The sequence below is a fragment of the Telopea speciosissima genome, chromosome 2 (genome assembly GCF_018873765.1).
Source record: "Telopea speciosissima isolate NSW1024214 ecotype Mountain lineage chromosome 2, Tspe_v1, whole genome shotgun sequence".
NCBI classification, from domain to species: domain Eukaryota; kingdom Viridiplantae; phylum Streptophyta; class Magnoliopsida; order Proteales; family Proteaceae; genus Telopea; species Telopea speciosissima.
In genome coordinates this window covers 81,776,224-81,802,591 of record NC_057917.1, presented here as the reverse complement: position 1 = coordinate 81,802,591, position 26,368 = coordinate 81,776,224, and the positions used below count along the sequence as shown (strand labels likewise).

Genomic DNA, 26,368 nt, shown 5'->3' with positions numbered 1-26,368 from the left:
AGTTATGTGCTCTCTGTTTTTTTTGTAGGGTTTTTCCCACCTTTTTTAGTGGTTGTTTGGATATAATTGTTGATGATTGCATTAGAGGTGTAATAATTTCTTATCCCCAAACAATTCTTTCTTTCCTCTCTTGTTATTTAATAATGTGACTTCATCTATATACGAACTGACACCCACTAAAATTTTACTCTCCTTTATGTATGTATGATACCAATATAAAAGGGTAATGTGTTGATCCTTCTTATATAGAAAAAGAATGATATCTACATATGTGGAAGTTTCTGGTTCCTACTTATGAGAATCTAGAGTTTGGAATTTGAGAGTCCTACCTGATTGCAACTTACCTCATTTATTGCAGATTAAGCCTCGGAGAATCCTAATGTATGAGGTGCAATTTACCCTAAAAACTATAGCCAGGCTTGGGCTGGGATTTCTACCCCGAAAGTCAGCTCAACTAGGTTAGGGGTGAGACATCTGGTTGAATCCGATTCAACCCAACCAAACCTGACTTATAAGCAAATGTGTGTATGCATGTGCACCCAAAGAATCTAAGCTTACCCAAAATTTTCAAGGAAAGGGACCCAAATACATCCTTATACATTGCCTACATATAAAGTTTAAGATCCAAATGAATTTGCCAAGTGACAAAATAGCGCTAGGAACCATAAAAGAGTCCATGGACATGATGCATAAACATATATGAGAAATTTGAATCTTGATCATTCCAATGGTTATTTTGTCTATCCAACCGTGAAAATGAAAAGGATCGGTGTTTATGTGGAGGGAGCGTGGTTTCTGTGCGTATGCAGGGGCCAATGAGAGCGCATGCATTGACATCATGAGGGGCCGGATTTCTACCTTTCATGGGAGATGGGCCGGTCATTTCATCCCATTTGTGTCTAACGTGAGTACGTGATACATTCCCCACAATGAAACTTTCTTCCAAATGAAAATTTTCCCATTCACATAATAGGCTCCAGAGTCTAGTTTTATGGTCAAATGTTTCTTGACCATCAAATTGGAATCTTTTAATTGTTTACATTCAGGTAGATGGCTCCAATCTGACGATTACTACGTGGGGACAAAGATAAGGGTGTCAAATTGGAACCAAAACTAATCCGGACCAAATAACCTAAATCGAACCAAACCAAATAGAATTTGAAATAATCTGAAACTAAGGAACAAAACCGAGGCTGGACTTGATTACGTTCTGGATCTAACATAGGAACCGACGGTTAGATTCGAAACTGAACAGAATTTGGGTACCAATAAATATATTACAATATATTAATATCAAAATATTAATATATTATAAAATTAATACACTATAATTTAATATTACTAATATTAGTATTAGGTTTTATAATACTACTATATCGTAGTATAATATATTATAGTATATATAGTATACTATATATATATATATATATATATATATATATATATATATATATATATATATATAAATTAAGTATAGGAACAAGAACGGAACCGTGTAGGAACCGATTTTTCAGAACCAAATAGGAAGCGGAACCGAACTGGAACCATACATGTTCGGTACGAGTACTGAATTTCAGAACTGAGACAGGACTTGGTCCGGGTCTGAATCTCTCTAAACCCCCTGGAACCGAACCGAATAACCGGTTCTGGATCTTACTAACGGTTGCTCAGCTTCATGCCTTCTGGCTTCATCTCATTGAATCTCCAGAGGGAAAAATCAATTCAAAACGTTTTTTTTTTTTTTTTTTTTGGGTAAAAATCAATCAAAACGATTTGACCTATTGGAGTTGGAGGGCAATCGTTAGATTTATCGACGCAGAGAACCCGGACGTCATCCTTCGTTCCGTCTCTAGAGAAGTAGTGGACTGAGTTCGTTCCGTCTATCTTCCTTCTCTCTTGAAACGTCAATTGGTTTTGGCTGCTAATCCACTCCTCAGCTGCAGAAGAGACGAAACAAATTCTTCTTTTTCGGAAGGTAGAACACTTGATTCCTTCTTCATAATTTAATTTGTTTCCGTTTGGAATTGTTCCGGTTATTGGTCAATTTTCCGGTTTTCAGTTAATTGTGTGAATAATTTTTAGTTGCATGATCGAGTTTACACGAATCGAATAGCTAGAATTTTTTTAATCCCCTGTTTTGTAATCTGACGACTTTTTCTGTTTCCTATTATACTGGATTCATTTATACCGTTAAGGATTGGATTGTTTGTTCCTTATGTATATGTGTAGCTGTAAGGGCTAGAGAGATATAAGAGATACGCTTACTGCTTGTTCTGTTACTGAATTTGGATATGTGGGTCTATTGTGGTTTCTAATGGGTATTAGTGACTATACTAAATCAATTAAGGGTCAATAATTCATTATGGACCAGCTTCAAATAGTTCTGAGTTCAGGCCAAGTTTTGACCTGCTTGAATCTTTATTACAAGATGCCTATGATATATAGTTTGTTTAAATTTTTAATTAATTAGTCTGTTAATTGGTGTAAAGGGCAGGCCTCAATGCAACGCTAAGGTTGTCGGGGAACAGCCTCTCCGCAAAGCAGAGAGTAAGGCTGTGTACATCATGACCCTCTCCAGACCACGCAGTGGTGGGAGCTTCATGCATTGGATATGCCCTTTTAGTCAGTTAATTAGTGTAATGAAGACATCTCCACTTTTCTATTAGAGGAACCCAAATATTGCTTTGAAAATGTAGAAGGAAAAGGGAAGTTGTCACCCTAGTACTAAAAGCAATGAACTTATTAATCATTTTTTAAAATTAAGGTTTATGTTTTTGTTACAAGTTTTCCTAAATGGGCACACTTAGAGAGGAATTTCTAAACTGCCATCTCTCCCACATGGTCAACCTTTTTTAGATATGTGCAGGTGTCCATGTAGAGATTCCTCTCTACTTGTGATCGTTTGAGAAAATTTTCCCTACATTCATTTACCTAAAATGAAATATGGTCATTGAATTTAGTAATAGAGGTAAAATTGATAAGTGAAACACCTTCATAAAATAAAAGACAATTGAAAAAAAAATAAAATATGCTACATCTCACCAATTTATGTTGAACCAGTTCCATGAGTTCAACATCCTGGGCATTCGGCCCCCTTGTCAAAGGAATATTCGAATTTCCCAGGAATCCCTACTTTTCTGATCCTTCGTCGGCTAGACATCCAAGATCAAGGAATCAGGTGAGAAAGACACGGAAGGGCAGTTTTGTTCACCATTGAGAATGCAGAAGAAAAAATGATCGACGACTTATATGGATATTTCTAGCTTCCTCAAATGCAGTAGAAATAGTTTATTCAGATGCGATAGACGAAGGTTGCAACATGTATGAGCTATGCCAAACTCATCTGGGCCGGGGGTTTACGTACTATTTAAACGTATAAATGCATCTTCCTGAAAAGGAGTGAAGTGCAGCTACCTTTCTTGAAAACCTAGGCCGACTCACCTCACATAACCCGCTTCCCCACCCTAGCGGCCTAGCCCTATAGGAGAGTTCTAATCGTAAATCAATGGTTAGAGAAAAAAAGGATTTTGTAAATGAAAATGCAAATAGTAAATCCACAAAAAATGAGAATTAATGAGTACTGTTTGCATCTTATTTTGTATTTTTACTGTAATTCATAAGTGGAATAATATGTATCCATACAATTTAGGAAACCATGAATGCAAATTTATGCTATTTACTCTTTCTCATAAATGAAGTTGTGTGCATTTTTACTATTTAATAACAAGTATCATGACATGTGTCACCATGAGGCGGTGCCAAATTTTGCTCCTGTGTTGTCTACTTCTGCTTTAATATAATATATAGTTGGAAATTGCATTGATGGATTTTTCGATTGCATGTACCTGGCCTATAGACTAGGCTGCTTGTCTTGGAGAGATATCTGCTATGTGGGCTTGTCAAAACTGTTTGACCTTATAACTGGTAGGGTTGCTTCTCCCACTTCCCCTCTTCACACTCCCCCACAACAAAAAAGGAAAAAAAAAAAGAATTCGTGGAAGACATTTTGTCTAGCTAGTCTAAACTATGCTTCGGTCTGGTGGTTGCAGGATTGACCTGTGAATGCAATATATAGGTACAGACATCAACATGTTCTGATATATTAACATCATTATACATATTAATGTAGAATCACTCACCTTAATTTTGTTGAATTTGTAGGTTCTACGCAATGGCATTAGACAAGATAGGTACATCTTCAATGTGTCTCTCTCATGTTGCTACAGATTGGTGCTACTACTTCCATCGTTCCATTAATTTGTGGTTGTGGCTTTTGTAGTCTTGCCACTCATAGTTTGAGACAAATCTTTACCAAAAAAAAGAAAGTATGAGATAAATCACGAGCTTCTATTTTCAAGTTTGGTAGTTGAAGAAATTTTTAACCTCAAAAGCATTTTGTTTGGATGGAATTGTCTGGAGTCTCAAGCAGCTGATATTTTCCCATTTATGGTATTCAGCTTTAGTTTAAAAAAAAGTGGAGAACTTTGTTGAAGATTCCCCCCCCCCCTTTTTTTTAATATGGTACTAAGGTGCGAGGCTGTTTATTAAGTTTTGCTTTCTATTTATAGATTTCTTTGACCACTTAGTTGTCCTACTAAATGATAAAAGGTACTCTTTACCTTAACTGCCAATTTGACCCCCCCAAGTTTCAATGTTTCTTCTAGGTCTGCTCAAGAAAACAAAAAAACTTGAGCTACAGGGATCAAAAAGTATCAAATTTACTCCGGCATGTATGTCTGCACTTGAGGATCTTCTTTATCATGTTTATTTTGTTCAATCTCCCAGACCAAGCGATTATGATCAAAGGAGAGATTTGGTTCGTATTTTTAATCTGATGGCAAGGGAAACATTCGGTAAAGTTTTAATGCTTGACTTCTTATGTAGTACACTTACTTTTTTCTGGCACCCAATTTTTGGACCTGCATTAGCTAGTTTTGAGTGAAGTATTATGCTCTTGTGTAGTAGCTGGAGCTTTATTTGTCAATTAAATACTAGGTCAAACTGTCAAAGTTTGGTATGGGAATCACACTATTTAGAATTTGAATCTTATGATTATAATGTAATCATAGATGAAAGGATTTAATCCTGCTGGATTTGTCTTAGATTTTAATTTACAATGAATATTTAAAGGAGAATTATTATTGTCACAAGGGTCTGTTATTTTCCCAAACATCTCAAGACATGTATCCTGCCGCGTGGAAAGATTATGTGTCCATTCCGACTGTTGGATAGAGAGTGGAGAGGACATGATCTAGATTACTCACGTGTCAAATTTCAGAGTCTAATTCAATTCAATCAAATATCCACCTTGTGTTGGTATGCGTCCCTGCATGTATACCAGTACTCTAGATAATACTATGCACTCTCCCAACTCTGAGTGAAAATAGATGGTTTCGATTAAAAAAATCGTAAAAATGGATGAATATGATTTGTCTTGTGATTTCTGAAAACGTCGCATTTCATTGTTACATGGATAAACCCATATTTAAATCATGGATTTGTTAAATCTTAAAATAATTTGAATCAAAATGATTCATATAAGCCAGTCAAGGAGATTCTTAAATAGCTAAACAGTTTTGAAAATTTTCGTGTAAGTTGTGCAGCTCTTCTTAAATACCTAAGGGTGCGTTTGGTTGCATAAATCTTTTGGATGTGGTCTGATTGTGGATGGTCATCCACTTGAGTTACTGTCTGTTGAATCGTAATTCTAGAAAATAAACTGTTTGGTTATCATGATTCTGCGATGTGATTCTTCCTGAAAAACTGTTTGGTTACCCTGAGTCTGTCAGTTGGATTCACTCTGAATCTATCTGAAAAACTGTTTGGTTACCCTGAGTCTGTCAGCTGGATTTACCCTGAATCTACCTAAATACTAAACCTTACATTTAAAAGTATAAGACACATTAACAAAAAAAAAATACGATTACCATATTAATGTTCTCAAATAATTAATTAAATCCAATTACCAACCAACCTTATATAACCTAAAATTATTAATATGCCATTGCTATGTGTGAGTGTGAGCTTAGGTGTAGGGGCAGCAAGGGGTGGGGGTGAGTGTGTGCTCAGGTGTAGGGGTAGCAAGGGGTGAGAGTGACTGTGTCAGTGTTGTGTTCAGGTGTAGGGGTAGCAAGGGGTGGGGGTGAGGGTGTGCTTAGGTATGACAACATAGAGGGTATGACTCAGTATGACTTAATAGCTTTCATTTAAGTAAAACAAAAGTTCAGATTCCCCCAAGCCTCACCCTTTTTTGATGGGTAATCAGTTCACTTCAAGATAAGAAATTAAATAAGAAGCTATTGCTACATGAGAGTCATGATGGAGTCGAACCATCATCTCCTGGGAACAAACCCAGGTGCTCTTCCTTTTGAGCTAAAGACTCACCTACCTACATAAACCATGTCACAAAAACATATAGCAATTGAACAAAAGCGAAAAAAAACATTTGAAGCCAACCCACAGATCCAACATCATTTATTTTCTGCTGTTCTTCCTTATTATCTAATTGCCCAACCATACTCAATACCATCACCTTCTCCTGATCATTCTTTTTATTTAATTTAATTTTCTGTTTGGTTCTGCACTAAGAGGCACCTTCTCCCCCACATTCTCATCTTCCTTGTGAGAGATGATGTAATTGGCCTTGGCCTGGGCCTGCTCTTTGTCCTTAATGAATTAGGCTTTTACCTTAAAAGAAAATCATAATATGCCTCAAATCCATCAAGTTTATAAACAAATATAAATAAGAACAGCAGCAAAATATCCACAGGGTCCTACATAACCATGCTACAATCATACCAGTGCAAGTTCATCTACTACAACATAACAATCAGCAATGGATAACGAACAGTGTGAAATGATTTGTGAGCAATTTGACTTGCTATCAGATAGAGCTTGCTGGAGTATGTAGAAATCCAAAGAACATATTACTTTGCAACCCAAAAGTGAGCAAATAGAATCAAAAGCACCTTAGGAGATCCAAGAACATCAATATACACATCTTATGAATCAGGAACCACTGAAAGTTGATAGTTGAGAGGCAGATCAATAAAAATAGAACAGTACAGATATCAAAACCAATACATCATATTAGATCCCTTGGCATTGCAAACCCCATAAAATAGAGACACAAGGGATCCAAACTTATTTTCCTGATAATTGATTGGATGCCTAAGAATTTGTTGAACCAAAGGATTGATGCTGCCAACCAAATAAACGGGACGACATATTATGTGGACGGACATATTAGACATAACAGATAAAAATAAACAATTGCAAATAAACCCACCATAAAGCCAAAAGAAGGGACCAATCAGCCCCTAATAAGCTTACAATTACTCAATCATTGGTACTATACTGGCGTGTCTCTCTCCTCCTACTGCAGCCACTGATTGGATTTGATCAAGTGAAGAGGACTAAACTGGAGCCATCTTTCACCTGGTATGGACTGGAAAGATCTTTTCAGTTCTGCAGTTGTTCATCAGATCTGATTTGCTTCAACATACTGAATTCTGTTAAATGCTAATTTTCAACTACCAAAGGGTTCTTTTCCATCATTTTCATGATCTATACATAAAGGCCATTCACCAGCTTTCCAGTCAGGAACAACTCCCAACATCAGCCAGCCAGTAGGAAGTAGTACACAAACTAGAATTAAAGGACAGCAAGCAAGAAGAAAGAGAGAGAGAGAGAGAGAGAGAGAGAGAGAGAGAGAAGCACAGGATGAACAACAGAAAATAGATATCACAGAGTATGAGGACCAAACTGCTCTGCTCTGTTGGCATAGCTAAAATAGGTTTCATCACCGTATCACAAGGCTCTAATGCCATAATTACTACAACATGCATGAAGCATTTCTTCCATCAAGCCCAAAGAGGACAATGTACGTAAATTCCTAAAAAGAAAACAATACTAGCATGAACAGGAACAAGCTCTTAATGCAGGGTACGTCCTAACAAGAAAGGTATTTGGGGGTAGTAGGAGCTGCTGACGAAACAATGAGAGTTTAACACATCAATCACAAAATAAAAATTACATACAAGCATAAGCTGCTGCCCATGTGTTTTTGAATTAAAATACACAAGCAGCAATCACACAATAGACCTAAAACCTATCCATCGGTCTCTGTATTTGATAAAATTCACTCAAACAAGATAACAAAAAAGAAACTACTGCATCAAATATAATTTCATATCTTAAAGCTGCAAATTTCAGTTTAGAAATAAAACCCATCAAAGAGACCCTATTGAGAAACAAAGTCAAGCGTAGGACAAGAGTAAAATCAACATATAAAACAGAAAGGTTCATAGCAAGCAACCAGAATAGAAAGTGTTTAGTTCATTCCCTATTATAGATTCCTTGGTGTTTGAGCGTATATAAATTTGACTGTGTTTGGGGGTTCAACATAAAAAAAATTGAGGATTTCAGGGTTTGGGCATATAAAAAATCCTCAATTTAGGGTTCAACATAAATCAAATAACAAACTTCACAAAAACTAGGGATTTGAGGGTTTGGGGTTCGAAACAGAGATGGAAGAGATGGATGTATCAGTCATAGAAAGAATGAGGGAGGCAAAGAGGGCGATATAGCATACCTAGGATGAATGTGTTCCTTGGAGAAGCGATGGAGGAGCTTCGTTCGGAGAAGCAGGTTGGACCGTCTACAGCAATGGAGGAGCTTTTCCTTGGACGAGTATCACGAAGGAGAGTGTGAGCTTGGGACTTGCAGACACAAGGTTCGAGTTCGTTGGAGCTTTGTTCGTGAGGCGATGGAGGTTGGAGGAAGATAGGTTTTGAGTTTGTGAAAGAGAGTAGAGAGGAAGCGAGAGAGTCCGAGAGAGAGAGAACGCAGGTTCAAGCCATGGATGAACAATCGTTGTTTCCCTAGGTCGTGAGAGAGTCGAGAGAGAGGTCGCGATTCATGAATTGTTTTTTGATTTAGGGCAAGAAGCTATCATTCAATGTTGGATGATGCTATTTATACTAACACTAGAATTTGTAATTCATATCTGAGTTCACCTAAAAAGGTAAACTCAGATATGGATCATGTTTAGTGCAAAAATCAGAATCATGCAATTCTTGTAATCCATTGGAATTAGGCAACCAAACGGTTTTATTAATTTAGAATTATGGTCCGACAGAACACTATTCTGTTGATTTACGCAACCAAACGCACCATAAACTGACTCTTTGGTCGCCAAGAAACTAATGCAATTTTGAAAATTTTTAATAATCAGTCATTACAGAATGGGGTCTAATCATTTTGTAGGCCCCATTCAGGTCCCCTCCCCCTTCTTCCATGTTGGAAAAATTGGAATTCATTGGATGATCGACTTCATACCAAAACCTAATGAAGTTACAGGGGAAAAAGAAGACCTTGTTAGCATGCCATAGTTTTCTGTTTTTGGAAGTCTAGTGATTTATTCTTCATCATTTGTGCTGGTTTCAATGTTTTCCTTTTGTTCTCTTCAATAAATTTAGAAAAATTCCAGGGTATGGATATAATGAAGTGTTTATTATGGAACAACTAGGTAACAACTATTTGGAGTGCAGTTAATCTAAAAGAGTTTCGGCGGTGCTCAAGCAAAGACTTGTTGCAATTAAACTGGCTCTAGTGATCTGACTTCAAGAAAGAAGTGGACTAGGGAGTTTTTCGGTGGTCCGACTTTTAGAAAAGAACTTAAAGACAAGATTGGCTATTTCATATCTGAGTCTGAATCTGAATTTGTGGACTTCTTTCAATGTCTGTTCCTGTTCTCTTGGGTATTTCTGTCTGCTGTGTGTAGATTTCTTATTGTGATTGCATTCATGTCTTCTTTCAGGTAATCACAGTGAATTCCCTGTTGTGGAACCTTTTGGGTCTTTCTTAATGGATATGTTCAGTGCCGAAAGTGATCTGGATTTATCTATTAATTTCAGTGACGATAGGGTTGAATTTCCCCGAGAGAAGAAGATTCAAGCACTCAGAAAGTTTGCCAAACTCTTGTATCCTCTTCAAAGTAATTTCCTAACGTTGGGCCTGTCACTGATTCTCATTGTAAATATTGCATAATCTTTATATTGGTATTGACTGTCATCTTGTTACCGAAATGAAACTAATAGTGGTTGTCCTCTTAAATTTAAAGTATTTGGGTTAAGATTTTTACAATCATCGTTCGAAAACTCGGGTTTCGGTCTTGTTTTGGCCAGCCCGTATTGACCAAAATTTCACTGAAACAGTGCATTTTTTGCCTTGAGTTTCAGTTGGCCATTCGCCGGGGGGGGGGGGGGAACAGCTGAAATAACTGAAACGTTCACCCGAAATGAACAGAATTTTGCTGAAACAATGCATTTTTTTTCTACAATGTAGACATACCCGAAATGACTGAATTTTTTACCTAAACAATGTCGATTCTGAGTTTCGCCTCCTGTTTCTTCTCTGCATGTCGAAATTAGTGAAATTTCGGCGAGTTTTCAAACTGTGTTTAGAATCAACTCAAGATAAGCTTATCCCAAGCATATGGGTTTGGCCACACAAATCCTGTTTGGGCATGCAACTCTATTTAATGGCATTTCAACAGTTGAGTCATAAACACTCAGCCTCACCCCGTCAACCCTGGTCATCTTCCACCTTTTACCTCCTCCAATTTGTCTTATGTCACTCTTTTCTACCAGTACACCTTCTGTTCGTAGTTATACATGTTGAAGCCATCTCAATTTACCTTCCCTCATGCAGTCACCTATTTTTGGAACTCCTATGTTTCCTCAAGTTTATTCATTTTCTCCCTTTTCTTTGGGAAGTAACTATTTACTGAATATATAAATGTAAAGGTATAAGGAAATGTTACAAAAACAACAAAGCTGGAGATCCAGCATTTCTAACCGCACAAGCTATTAGTCTATTACTGATCCGAAAATGCATACATCCACCCTACATCTAGAAAGAAGTAACAAAATCATTAAGGAACATTGTCTTCAAAACATATTGATCGAACAACCCCTTCTCTATTCACAAGTTTTCATGCAACAATGTGAGACGAAATCATAACTTTTCATGCTTTATTGATCTGGATTCCACTTATTTTTTCTACCCCTCTTTGTAGGAGAATCCAATCATGTTAAGTCTGCCTAAAAAACCAAGGTAGATTCCATGGAACATGAAAACTGGAGCATTATTACTTTATTAGGATGATAATTAAAATATATGTAACATGCGAAATCCAGGTCATTAGAATGATAAACAAATGTATTACCACACAAAACCATCTTCCATTATTGTTTGCTTCAGGGAGATTTAATAATTTTGAATTAATTTTTCCAAAAATGTCTCTACGTCATTGTTATGAAGGGGTTCATAAAGAACCCATAGCCAACCCAACTTATGTTGAATTATGTAGAATCAGAAACAAAAGCCAGAAGCCCACCCAATGTACTACCATTCTAGGATAGATGTACCACTAATGATTTAATATGTTCTCCCTTGCCCAACTTTATCTGGACATCTTCCAAATTGTCTCCTTCACTATCGCATACCTAAACAAGTTCTTCAAGGATAGTGCTGATGCGGGTTTCTTTAATGATGTGGGCAAGTTTGACTTGTTTGAGATTTTAGAGTCTCAAGCCTAAAGCTATGAACTGTGCAGGTCTCAAGGGATTTATTCTTGATGGACCTTAGTCCAATAAAGTGCATTTCTTGTGGCAGTATAGCCTTTGAGATCATCATATCATTGTTCCTTGCCCAACTTTATCTGGACATCTTCCAAATTGTCTCCTTCACTATCGCATACCTAAACAAGTTCTTCAAGGATAGTGCTGATGCGGGTTTCTTTAATGATGTGGGCAAGTTTGACTTGTTTGAGATTTTAGAGTCTCAAGCCTAAAGCTATGAACTGTGCAGGTCACAAGGGATTTATTCTTGATGGACCTTAGTCCAATAAAGTGCATTTCTTGTGGCAGTATAGCCTTTGAGATCATCATATCGTTGTTCCTATGTTGCAGGAAAAGGGCATGTTTCTTCTGTCCAACCCATCTTGAGAGCTAGGGTGCCTATTCTGAAATTTGTGGATCGTGGAACTGGAATTGAGTGTGATATTTCAGTTGAAAACAAGGATGGCATTGTCAAGTCCCAGATTATTCACATTATTGCTGCAATAGATGAAAGATTTCAGAAACTAAGTTGTCTGGTAATTGTTTTCTTTGATCGAACTTGTAGATTATCTGGTTTCTTTGTTCATAACAATAGCTTGACCTTTCTAAAGCTTTCCTCGCTTCAGTAGCGGTTGAAATTCTTCTCAGAATGTATTGGGAGACACATGAGTAATCATTAAATGTTTCTTCTTTTAAACTTGTTCGTAATTATGTCTGTTTCTGTGCATTCATGGACATGACTTAATGCCTTTGTCCTCTTTTTTATCCTGAGCAGATGAAAACATGGGCAAAGGCACATGACATTAACAGCTCAAAAGATCACACTATGAACTCCTTATCCATAATATCATTAGTCGCGTTTCATTTACAGGTTTGTATTTATGTTATAACAGTTTCCTTCATGATAAATATGCATTTTTTTTTCTTTATTTACTTTTGCTTTGTAGATGACCAAGAGTTTTATTAGAAGGAAAAGCTAAACTGCAAGGTGATAACACAATATAGGGAACAATGTAGAGTACAACAACAGCAACAATAACAGGGGCGTAAGTCCACCAAACCAGAAGGAAACTACATCAAAGGATACGAACCCATATACAAAGACTTTCTACCCACTCCTTCCCTAGCCAACTATATGCAATTGACTTTGCAAACCTCATCCTTGTTACCCTCTTTAGGGCAACCTCTTCCTGCTTATTAAAATGAGTTATACCCAGAGAGAGGAATTGCCTCTTTTGAGTTCCCCATGCTACAGCTGATGCTATGCGTCATATTTCATGATCCTCTTCTCTGAGCCGCATCTGGAATAATAGTTATTGTTATCAAAGGTGGTCAAAATACATTCACCACTGTTAGTGAAGTCCCACATCATTCCAAATCCCTTGCTAATGTTATGTGTTTTACATCACACCAACACCATTGTGTTTATGTGAAAAATTCCTCGCTCTGCAAGAGTTCTAGCCCTCTTAATAAGATACAATTAAAGCCAAGACCCCAAAGAACTTGTATCTTGCTGATAGATGGGGGATTTATCCTGATGTTGATCCAGGGTCCTGAAAACCCATTTTGGATCGCTAGTGGACCTACTTAAACAATTAAAACTCAAATATAGGGGTGTTGTAGCAATTCTGTAAATAATATCAAGTTTCCAAAGAAGGATGGCAATTTTGGAATAAAGCAGAATCTAAAAGGGTAAATAAGGAATGAAAGAACAAAGGACATGATAGAGTTGGAAGTTAAAGATTGTAAGAGAACAAGAGAGATGAGAGTAGAAGGTTGAAGAAGGAGAAGAAGAAGAGAAGATGATGGTAGAATGTTGTGTGTTAGAGAAATGATCTCCACCACACCTATATTACTTCACTAACATAATACAATGTAAGACAATACCCTTAATACATAACTCTAACACTCCCCTTCAAGCTGGAGAATAAATGTCATACATTCCCAGCTTGCACAACATAGTACTAAACTGATGATGAATGAGCCCCTTTGTGGAGATAACTGCCAACTGATCACCAGTCCTTACAAAAGGGGTGCATTTGTAGCCATAATCAATCTTCTCCTTGATGAAGTGTCTATCCACCTCTATGTGCTTCGTTGCACAGGATTGTGAACTATGCTAATAGCAATAGCAGCCTTGTTATCACAATAGAGACGCATAGGTGCCTCAGTATCAAACCCCAACTCTTCGACTAGCCTTCTCAACCGTAGAAGTTCACATACTCCATGAGCCATAACTCTAAATTCTGTATCTGCACTTGATCAAGCTACAACCGACTGTTTTTTACTCCTCCATGTAACCAGGTTGCCACCTACAAATGTACGGTATCCAGATGTAGAGCGTCTGTTAGAAACTGAACGGTCCCAATCAGCATCAGTGTAGCCTTCTATCCTTAAATGGTTATGCTTGGCATACAATAGTCTTGTCCCTGGGGTGGACTTCAAGTATTTGAGAATGCGGTATATAACATCCAAGTGTCCACTCTTGGGGGCATGCATAAATTGGCTTACCACTCCCACTGCATAAGTAATGTCCGAGCGAGTCAAAGACAGGTAGATAAGCTTCCCCACTAGTCTTTGGTATTTTCCTGCATCAACAAGGGGAGGACCACAGTCTTCTCCTAGCTTGTGATTCTTCTTAATAGAAGAATTTGTAGGTTTGCAACCCAACACCCCTGTTTCTTTCAATAGGTCAAGCACAAACTTTGTTAGAGAGAGAGAGAGAGAGAGCAAAAAGCTGGCAGTAACCTAGGGCTTGACTAGTTTTGCTTGATTTGAGCTCCAAGTGCCTATTCCTTCAAATGGGGTCTTTTCTTGGTGTCTCCATGGTCTTCATTCATGCTCCTTGCAAAATTTCTTCAAACATTTTACATAATAGTCCCTTCCCAATAAAGTAAGCTCTGATACCAAGTTGGAAGTTAAAGATTGTAAGAGAACAAGAAGAGAGATGAGAGTATAAGGTTGAAGGAGAAGAAGAAGAGATGATGGTAGAATGGTGTGTGTTAGAGAAAATGATCTCCATCACACTTATATTACTTCACTAACATAATATATGGAATTACATACAACTCCCTAGGTAGGTAAAAAGTAAAATCATGACAAATACAATGTAAGACAATAAGTAAATAAACTAGTTCCTAAAATACCCTTAATACATAACTCTAAGTCTCTAACAGAAAGGGTTTTGATTTATTGACTAGGGGTAAACTTGGAAGGATGTGTAAAGTATGGAGTATGGACATAGGGGAATAAAAGAAGAAGAGCAGGGTACCTTTGGAAAACAGAAATAAGAGTCTGTAAACAAAACCCATGATCTGAATTTTGAGGTTGTCTTCAACCTTTCGCTCTCGAACCAGCAGTGGAAAGCTTCAACATGAAAGCCAATCAACCCAATGAAGTAGGTTCTGAATCGCAACAAGATTCCCTGAACGCCAGGCCATTAACAAACCCACTCAAGCTCCAATCAATAAATTCAGTTGGAGAAGTAGATCGTTGGGAAATAATAGAGAAACAAACCCTTGCTTTGATTTGATCGTCACAATAGATGATGTTGGGAGACAAAGCCTTGGGTTATGGTCGCCTATGAGAGGACTGCCTTCGTCCAAAATCTCAGGCCCAATAGGTTGCTCATAAGAGAGTTCGATCAAGCCCTTAACAGTTCGGTATGGATGGCTGTACCAGAAATCTGAAACAAGGGAGACGTTCAGAGGAGGAGAGAAGAGAGAATCAGAGGAGGATAAAGGGGTAAGCACGGCTCAAAGCAGCCATTGGTTTCAACCCAGACTAAATTCTCATTCCAAATCTGAAAATACAATGGTTACAAGAGTATTTAAAGACTAGAGCAATCCAATTCATATCCTGAAACTAAACCGAAGATAGAGTTCAAAGTAACCCCAAAATCATACTTGAACCCAAATAGACTTTGAATTAATTTCAGACTCCTACATTATGGACTCCAAAAAAGATTAAGACAAATAAAATTAACAAATTGACATATATCCCTAATTAACCCAATGTCTAACTGCATCACATCCCATATGGGCCCCAAGGCCTTAGGCTTTATTTGGTGATCGTTTGGTTCCTCCTTTGCTATTTTGAGTCTATTGGTGTAGGTCTCCTTCTTGGGGCATGTTCCAAGGGTGGGGCTGGGTAGTCTTCTGAGCCTTTTTTTGTTGGGTATTAAGGGTCCTCTTTGCTCTCATGTGGTCTGTCCTTGAGAGTCATGTAGGGCTGCCTTGCTGTGTTTGTATATATTATTTTCCCCCTTTTTGCAATAAAGTTGGGTCTCTCTCTCTCTCTCTCTCTCTCTCTCTCTCTCTCTCTCTATATATATATATATATATATATATTAAAAACCAACCGACCACTACCATGTCCTCAACCATGAGCAAAAGCTAACTCCATACACTGAATAGCTGGCTTAAACTCCTCCATGATATAGTCAGCTATGCCAATAGGGCCTTAGAACGTCAACATCACCATATCCTTGTATTTTTTAAAGACACCTCCAATACCAACCAGGCCTGGGTTACCAATAGAGCTTCCATCCATGTTTAGCTTGAAGATGGGTTGGAGTTATCCAGTAATTCTGAACACGATCATGCACTCTTGAAAAGGAACAATGAGATCTTATGCTCATAAAATAGTCATCTGGAATCCCACAGAATGCCTCAATTGTCATGGACCATCTCATCGCCTCAACATGATGATCTAAATAACCTCCTGTGTGGACCTCTCTCAACCCCTAAGCATCCATTTATTCCTTTCCTAGATCCTCCATATAGTCACCAAGAAGACAAATTGGCACATAAGTTTTCCCCTATTACTAAGAGAATTCTACTCGTGTAAAGCCATGAGGTCTTGGATACATTGGGGAGGATTCCAGTTCAGACACATAATGACATGAAATGGACGCAAACAACCTGCAAGAAATTACAATATATAAAGAGGTGACCAACAGATTGTCCAGTCCTCACACAGAGGAGGCAAACTTGCTGGAAAATAAATCTTCCTCTCACTCTTTTTTCCAGCCTTTGCATGTGTCATCTTTTCATGACTAACCCCCCAGCCAATGACTTTTACTTAAGTTGTGTCCATATTTTCCAGATAAATTTAAAGGGATACACCATGTAGTTCGGGAGGTGGGAAAAGAGTTATGATGCAGATTTTTTATGAGAAGCTACCATCAGAGAAAGAATCCAAATATATTAATTTAACTTAGTAGAAGGAATGAACACATCAGACAACCAATCAATCAAATCATTGACCTCTTTTTGTTGAAGTGTTTTGGAAATACATATGAAGATGGAATGCTAACCTCAGAATGGTTAGTGCACATAATTACAATCTATTTCTAGAGTCCTGCTGGATTGGTTGGACACTTGGTTTGAAGTCTGAGAGAGGATCAATTGCCAACTTGCTTTTCAAGGAAGCATAATCCTGCTAAGCTCATGGGGCCCTCTATAAATTTGCGGCTGCATTATGTGAAAATGGCAAGGGTAAGTCATATTCGTGGATTCACTACTTTCATATGATGAATCCAATTTAGCAGGTTCCTTAACTTTTCATTGATACAATCCGTTGATGTATACACTGACGCTGCCCTTCCCTAACAGTTCGAGCTTTTAGGTGAAACGGTATCAAAGCAGGGAGGTCGAGTGTTCGACTCCTGGGAAGTGCATCGGAAGAGTTTTCCTGTCAATGGAGGTTGGTGGGGCTAGGTCGCAATCGCGAGAGAGAGGGGAGGAGAGAACCGAAAAAAAAAAATTACCTCCAGGATTCCCGCTCTGATACCATGTGGAATTTCATGAATACTGGCTTGTGAACAATGTGCCCACAGCCTCTTTATTTATAATAGGAGGAAGAACATTCCAAAATGGATACAATGACCATAATACCCTTATAGACAAAATTACCCTTGTACCGATTACATTACAACAGATGTAAAGGTGGTTCTTGGGCTAGAAATGGTATCTGTCTTTTGGTGGCTATCATCATTGTTGTTAAAGCATCAGCTAAGTGGTGCCTTGGCGGCAAGGCATTTTTCAAGTCCCTAGGCACTCATTACCAAGCTGGTCAGTGGTCAAGGCATCCAGATTGAAGGAAACAGGGAAAAAGGAGGCAAGCGATGTGGAAATGAGGAGGAGGGGGGGAGGGGGAGGAAAAGGGGATTACTAGGGAGAAAGTGAAAAATAGGGAAGGAGGAGGAAGCAGAAGAAGTGCCACCACCACCGCCACAGCAGCAGTAGCAGAGGAAGAGGAAGAGAGAATAATGAAGGAGAAGAGGGAAGAGGGGGTGGAGCTGGAGCTGGAGCAGGGGAAGGAAGAAGAAGAAGATGGAAGAGGAGGCAGATGAGGTGGAGAAGAAGAAAAAGCAGGGAAGAGTCAGAGAATAAGGAAGAGGAGGTGGAGGAAGAAGAAGCAGGGAGAAGAATAATAAGGAGGAGGAGGTAGAGCTACCTGCAAGTCGATGCTGGAGCCTCAATGCTGCAAGTTGATGCCGGAGTGTCTCATCCCAACTCCCAAATCTCGAAGATGAAAGTTTTGGACCTTACATTCGTATGCAAAGTCCCTTTCTTCATTAAAATATATAAATGTCCACATTCCTCAAACTGCTTCCCACTAATATCCCTAAAATTAAAGCCCGCCTTGCCCGGCTAACAGTAGTGGTAGTAGTAGTCTAGGCGCCCCATTCGCATACTAGCATAAAGATACTTTGCCTTGGAAAGTCTAGGTGTCTCAACATCCACGAACGTGGCAATTTGTCCATAGAATATTAGTAATCATGATGTAGTCAGTGTGTTTGATTGACCAGGTCTTGAACGTCTATGATTGTGAATGCGAATTGATTTAACAAACTTTTATTTGTGGGTTACCTTTAGCTGTCATTTCAGAATTATAATTTTATAGTAGGAGATAAACTCCTCTCCCTCCTAATATTCTTTTTTCGTTCATGCAGACTCGCAGCCCTCCTATTTTACCAGCATTTCGTGACCTATTTAAAGGTAAGTAACCTTCGAAAATGTATACAAGAAACTGAGAAATTGTTTTTCATATTTATCTATATGAATGCAAGTAACTTCTCTAACAATTCTAGATTGAAATATCTATGCATTGCCAACCAAGGTGACCAGTCGCCTTATGTGCCAACATGCCCTAGACCGAAACCTGATGATCTTACTCTCCACATGTTATGAATCATAATCATTTCTAATTTCTAGTCTATGCTTCCATAAGACCATAACCACAACTTTAACCTTCTTATCTTCTGTATTTTAGCCTTTATAACCCTTCATTATACGTAAATTATGCTTATAAGATCACATATTCCTGAGAAATATGGTCTAGCATGTAAGATATGGCCCTTTCCTTGGGCTCCTGAGCCTCAGCAAGGCATCACCGAGGTGTGAAGCAGCCAAGGTGGCTTGCCGTAGTGCCATGACACTGTGGAAATATCATTTCATAACTTAGTATGGAACTTTATCTTTGTTCGTAATGCACATTTGCAGTTATTGATATCACCTTTACCAGTGACATGCTGATTGACCTAAAGGGACTTGTAATGGGTTCTGACTGATTACTTGATTAGAATTTGAAGTCCTGGTGATGCAGATTTATCACCAAACTGGGCTTCTTTTATTAGGAATAAGTTTAGGGTTGGGTTACATACATGTTGGGCCTTTGATCCCATGGGTTTCTAATGTAATATGCCACTTTTATGGGCCTAAAATATGGGTAAATAGGTTGCATAAGGGATTAGCTCTCATACTTAGTTTTATTTTCATACTTAGCTTTTTATTTGGTGTTTTAAATTGAACCGGTTCAACCAATGGTTCAATTTAAGTGATTTTATTAGTTTTTCTTTTACTTATTTAGTTGGGCTGGATTAGGACTCAATTTTGAGTCTATTTCAGTTTTCTAGTCAGTTTAAGTTAGCTAATAGGTTAAGGATTGGGTTAGGCCATTCCTTTTTAGTGTCTAAGTCTATTTTTGAGCCTTCTATATAAGTTTGTTAGGGAGGCCAGCATTGAATACGAATTTGATTAATAAAAATTAGCTTTATGCTTGTTGCCTTTGCTCCATCGTGAGTGTGCCTTGTGAGTAATATTAAGGTCGAAGGGATTGGTGGATCTCCAATCGACTCCTTGCATCGTGAAGATCGGGACGGCTGCTACTTATCTCCTTGCATCGTGAAGATCGGGAGACCCCATTGTTCATCTTCAAAGCTGCTGCCATTGAAGACCTGCAACAAGTAAGAAATTCTGCAACTATTCTTCTTCCTTCTAGAAGGTCACATACAAGGTGATTTTTGAGATCTACCAAACCAGCCATCTGATTGAACTCAGATTTTCACCATACCTCTATTAACCTTGATTTGGGAAGTGATTCAAATTTGACCTAATTCCTGTGGCCTGATTTGAATATATTCTCATATTTCCCATTCTGCCCCTACCTCCATTAAAACACAGTTTCAGACCTTCAACCATACTCGATTCTGATTTCATGCTCAGAATAAGTAGTTGATTTCATGACATGATAATTCTGAAATTAGTAACGAAATCATATCTCTAAACCCTAGAATCCCCTTCTCCTACCTCCATTAGGGATTGTCTCAAATAACCTTATCTTGCTGCCCAACTCACCTATACTACTTCCATTCACTCAAACATCATAAAACTTATACCATTAGACTTCCCTACACCTGCCCATCATTACTATATAAGACAACCCTAACCTAAACCTAACTTTAACCCTAATTTTGACCTAAAACTCAAGTTTCACCCATTCGGATGACCTGTTCAGATTAGATCCTGGTCGAACTGGCTCCTAGTAGGTCTCCTACCTATCTAGGACTACATTAAGTGGTATCAGAGCCATGGATGTACATCGCAATCCAGTTCTGCCCCCTCCACCTAATCCTATGGCTGCTATAATGGAGATGCTACAGAAGTTGAATGAAAAGGTGACACGATTGGAAGAGAAGAGACTACCCCTCATAGGGACAGCAACATTCTCCTAGAAAAGGATAGATATCAAGTCAATTCGGTAGTACAAAGAGCCCCAAGGAGAGATCAATACAGAGAAGACAGAGAAAGGTACAGAGATCATAATGAAGATAGGAACAGAGGATACAGAGACTATAGGAGACGCCGTAGACCTCCATAGGCGTATGAGTTGAGAGACTATGATGGCAGACCAAATCCACAGGTATTTTGTGATTGGTTAGCTGCTTTAGATGATTATTTTAATTGGTATAATTTGCCTGAGCATAGGAAAATGAGACTAGCACATACCAAGCTAGTGGGACCAGCACATAATTGGTGGAGAATCCAGATGGATTATCCTGACTATCGTGGTAGAGAACCTGTTATATATGGAAGATTCTACTGAAGAGGTCTACGTTGAAGAAGTCAAAGTAGACAAAGCTGAAACAGCAGAAGATGAAGAGGTGGTTGAGCATATTCCACAGGAGATCAATGATATTCAAGATGCTGTTCTTGAAGAGGTGGAGCTTGTATCTCAAGTATTAGATGAGAAGGTTGCTAACACTGAAGACTCTATGGATAGGGCATTCACAGTTGGTGCTGATTTAGAGGTAGAGCACATAGATTTTGTTATGCCACCATGGTTCTTCGAAGAGAAAGCTCCACACCTTGAAGACTATATTCCTAATGTTCCTGCTTCATCGGAATTCTGTTTGGGGATGGTGAAAGTTGCTGATCACATATTGATTCCCCCTCATCACTACAAAATTCGAGGACGAATTTTTTCAAGTTGGGGAGAGTTGATGCAGATTTATCACCAAACTGGGCTTCTTTTATTAGGAATAAGTTTAGGGTTGGGTTATATACATATTGGGCCTTTGATCCCATGGGTTTCTAATGTAATAGGCCACTTTTATGGGCCTAAAATATGGGTAAATAGGTTGCATATAGGATTAGCTCTCATACTTAGTTTTATTTCCATTCTTAGCTTTTTATTTGGTGTTTTAAATTGAACCAGTTCAAATAATGGTTTAATTTAAGTGATTTTATTAGTTTTTCTTTTACTTATTTAGTTGGGCTGGATTAGGACTCTATTTTGAGTCTATTTCAGTTTCCTAGTCAGTTTAAGTTAGCTAATAGGTTAAGGATTGGGTTAGGCCATTCTTTTTTAGTGTCTAAGTCTATTTTTGAGCCTTCTATATAAGTTTGTAAGGGAGGCCAGCATTGAATACGAATTTGATTAATAAAAATTAGCTTTATGCTTGCTGCCTTTGCTCCATCGTGAGTGTGTCTTGTGGGTAATATCAAGGTTGAAGGGATTAGTGGATCTCCAATCGACTCCTTGCATTGTGAAGATCGGGAGGGCTGCTACTTATCTCCTTGCATCGTGAAGATCGGGAAACCCTATTGTTCATCTTCAAAGCTGCTGCCATTGAAGACCTGCAACAAGTAAGAAATTCTGCAACTATTCTTCTTCCTTCTAAAAGGTCACATACAAGGTGATTTTTGAGATCTACCAAACCAGCCATCCGATTGAACTCAGATTTTCACCATACCTCTATTAACCCTAATTTGGGAAGTGATTCAAATTTGACCTAATTCCTGTGGCCTGATTTGAATATATTCTCATATTTCCCATTCTGCCCCTACCTCCATTGAAGCACAGTTTCAGACCTTCAAACATGCTCGATTCTGATTTCATGCTCAGAATAAGTAGTTGATTTCATGACATGATGAATCTGAAATTAGTAACCAAATCATCTCTAAGCCCTAGAATCCCCTTCTACCTCCATTAGGAATTGTCTCAAATAACCTTATCTTGCTGCCCAACTCACCTAACCTACTTCCATTCACTCAAACATCATAAAACCTATACCATTAGACTTCCCTACACCTGCCCATCATTACTATAAAAGAGAACCCTAACCTAAACCTAACTTTAACCCTAATTTTGACCTAAACTCAAGTTTCACCCATTCGGATGACCTGTTCAGATTAGATCCTGGTTGAACTGGCTCCTAGTAGGTCTCCTACCTATCTAGGACTACATTACCTGGTGCTTGAGAGAAATAGCTGAAACCAATATTTTGAACATGGAAATCTTATACTGAGCTGCAGTTGGGATCTACTCAATCAAATTTTGAATTGAAGTTTACTTTGGATATTATGTAAAAATTAAGTCGAAAGACACCAAAGAATAAAGGAATTCCCAATTCTAGAAGGTAGAAAATGAGTTTCATCGTCATCATTCAAGATGAGTACCATCAACTTTTTGCCTTTTTTACACCATAACCCTTTGTAATTGGGCCAAAATTAACTAACCCAATTTCTGTCCCAAACTTAATAAATAGTGGCTCTTCAAACCTTTTGCGTCAAAGTTGTTTTCATAGATACCCTTTTATTCCTCCTTTGGAGTCATTTGTAAAGAAAGTAATGCAATTATGATCCAATCCTCGTTTTTTTTTTTGGGGGGGGGGTGTTGACTGTCATTTTTGGGCCACAAGGTACCACTTGTTCGATTTGCCGGCACTAACTGTATCAGAATGATGACCCCCCCCCCCCCCCTCTTCAACATTTGTTTGCCTCTGCTTTAAGGTTTTCTTTGATCTACTTGTGTTATTACCATTTTTTTTTCTTTATCTATGGAGCACAAAATGATTTTTCAAGAAATGGGGAAAGAGGACCCTCAAAAAATGAAACAATAACCTTGGCATTTACTTGTCAAAACTATTGGCTTTTACTATGCTATACACTCGCTAGTATGTATACAAATGGAAAGAATTCACAAGTTTACGAGTCAAAGCCCAAACTGTTGGTTCGAAGGTGGCAGACATTTTTATGGCTTTGAATTCTTTTATTAGCCCACCTTTTGAATCCCCATTCACAGGCTTTTATAACTCCATATAGCCTCTACCTTTTGAAGCCCCATGCATAGGGGTCATTAACTCCCTAAAAGTGTTGGCATTTCTGTATAGCAAAACTAACCATATTTATAGAATTATACATTTCTTTTGTCCCTAGCATCATAGAATTATATTTAATTTTTCTCTTAATTTGGGTCTCAAAGATTTGTTTTTTTGGAATGGTTGATTTACTTTATTGTTATGGCCATCTGGGAATGAATCTCATTGACGGGCATTCTTAGTTTGTCACATGGAAGAGTGATGTGGCAAATCCAACTGTTGGATATGTAAGGAAGTCTGGATTGGGACATGTAAAATTTCAGCCCAAAATTCAATCAAATACCCCTATGTATTGACATGCATCCCTGTATGTCCATGCATGCCCACTGGTACTCTGAAAAGTACTGGATGTCTCCTGATTTTTCAATGGTTTGATTTTTCACTTGGCAGACTCTGTTTGGCCTGAAACTTGACATGTGCCCAGGGTACCTTGGGGTCTACCTGTCCACAAAATTTCAGCCCCATCTGACCTGATCTAGGTGTCCGTCAAGGAGATTCTTTCATTGGCGTCCGTCTAGGTAAACCATGTCCATAAAATGTTGCATAGAAGTTTATAGGATCAATCATTTTTAAGGAAGAAATTATTATCAATGCTAACAAAGTGGCATCTAAACTGTAATTTTTCTGCTTCCTGCTTTTTTGGCTTTGATGTTGGGAATGAATAAATATGTTGATTATATGATCTTAAGACCTAGTTGGCATTGGCATTTCCAGATGGCACTGATCCTGCATGTGCGATGAAATTGGTCCATGGTTTTCTGCAATATGGTAAAAGAAATAAAGAATCTTTAGCTGAACTCTTTCTGACTCTGTTGACTAAGGTAATGTTTTTATCTTCTCATCAGATGATACCGGAACAGAAAACAAAAACAGAAATGATAATGCAACAATTGACATTTTCTCAAAAATGAAAACCATTATCAGATGTTACATACTTTAGTTTTCCTTCCATTGGGAGGTGTGAGAATATATTAAAGTGAAACACTTCTAAACTTTCTCATGGCGGCTTTTGCGACTGCAGCTGGTATCGGTTGAGACGCTATGGCCTGAAGGTCTTTGTGCAAGTACATATGAAGGATGTTGGATATCTAAAACATGGGATTCTAAAGTTGGCTATATAAATGTAACTTTACTGGACTACTGGACAATTTATCCTACAAACGCAAGTCACTAGGAGAATACCTGACAATTTATTCTGTTTGTTTTTTATTTCTCCCAGATTGAGGATTTCACTGATAGGTCTCAGAATGTTGCAAGGTCAGTTGGAGAGGAAGGGTTCCAGAAAATCTACAAGTGCGTCCACACATCTCTTCATTACCTGTCAGCCTTCATGGATGATAGAATTCAAGCACCCAAGTTGGAAGGACTTTTTTTCGGGCCTGAACCTCATTCTAATCTAAAAAATGATGCTGCTGTGAATCTTAAGAGAAGCTTTCCCTTCTCCGATCCTGTAATGCTGCCACCCCCCTCCAACCCCATCCCAACAAAGAGGATGCGGTTTGAAGGAGTTCCAGTAGGAGAATTCAAACCACATGGTTGGATTCCATGGGATCATGCTTCTCAGATTCAACCTATTCCTAATCAACATCCTCCAGTTGTAGCTCAAGAATATTGTTACAGATCAGAGCAAGTGCCTTCTGGTTCTGTATGGTCAGGTGGTCCTTCGCACATCTCTTCTGTTCCGCCGCCATATGGGCGAGGATTGCAGCAAAGCCCCTGGTTTGTGGGATCGCAAAATATGAATCACATGCTTAATCGTGAACTAGCGCATGCAACACATTTCCAACCCTGGTGCTACCACAACCCAGGATAAGGGGCCATTTTCTGTATGTACATGGTTAGCTTCCTTGAGATCCAATTCTGATGCCAAATGGTCGTTGATTTCTTCCCTGTCAGTAGGTGTAAATTTTTCTCATAGACATCATCTCCACAAAGATCACCTAGACTGACAGAAATGCACGTTTGTTTACTTAGAAAAACATAAACACATCATCTAGGGAGAGATGTCAATCAATGGTGGAAACTTCTAGGGCTAACCTCTACAAAGATAAGGTGATCTTTGAAAATGACTCTGACTGGACATAATGCTGTCAAACTGCTTTCAGCTGTGCAAAAATTTTCCTTGTACTTAGCAAGCTATGGATTGGTAGATTTTTTTGTCATCATAGGTGATCATGAAACAAGATGGTTAGTAAGCATCATTTTCATTAGTTCTGTAGATTCTTTTTTATTTTCTTCCATCTTCTGATGTGTTTCAAATTGTATGGTACAGTATGCGCTGTATTCATTATCTTGATTTTTCTGCATCTTTGTTCTAATTATAGGTAAAATCTTAGTATCTTTTTTTTTTTCTCTATTAATGTACTGTGTAGGTTGTATTTTGGCTTACTTGAGTTCAAAAAAATTGGTGGCGTATTTTGGTGGTTTTTTTTTTATTAAAGTTATCCAGGATGGCATGTCCTGATAAGCTTCTTCGAGCAGTCCAAATATTTGTCAAGTGACGAATCGAATGAGGCCCAAATTGCCTGAACGTTGAGTTTCAGTAAACAGAGAATGCTTGGTGGGTAAAACTTTGAAATTTTAGGGGCCCTACAAAAGGGTGGCTGAAAAATACAATGATGCATGGACACACATGGGTGACTATTTAATTGAATTTGACTGTGCTTAATCCGTTAGATTGCTCCATTGTGACCAAGTGGTCATGGGTTCGGGTTTGAAAATAGTCTCTCTACAAAAGCAGGGGTAAATCTGCGTACATTATGATCCTCCCCAGACCCGATGCACCTGCCACTGCAGG

General features: G+C 38.3%; 1 protein-coding gene across 2 annotated transcripts; it reads left to right on the top strand.

Moving 5' to 3' along the window:
* Positions 1-1,857: 1,857 nt before the first annotated feature.
* Positions 1,858-25,772, top strand: LOC122650159 (protein HESO1-like). Of its 2 annotated transcripts, XM_043843480.1 has the most exons (9): positions 1,858-1,975; positions 4,665-4,853; positions 9,821-9,997; positions 11,976-12,160; positions 12,400-12,495; positions 18,583-18,628; positions 24,286-24,392; positions 24,593-24,694; positions 24,791-25,772. In XM_043843480.1, the coding sequence occupies exons 2-9, from the start codon at positions 4,733-4,735 to the stop codon at positions 25,382-25,384; spliced, it is 1,428 nt and encodes a 475-aa protein (XP_043699415.1). In that variant the 5' UTR covers positions 1,858-1,975; positions 4,665-4,732; the 3' UTR covers positions 25,385-25,772. The 2 variants fall into 2 exon arrangements, with proteins under 2 accessions (XP_043699415.1, XP_043699416.1); XM_043843481.1 differs by lacking the exon at positions 1,858-1,975 and having other exon boundaries at positions 24,593-24,635; positions 24,791-24,930.
* The last annotated feature ends 596 nt before the right edge of the window (positions 25,773-26,368 follow it).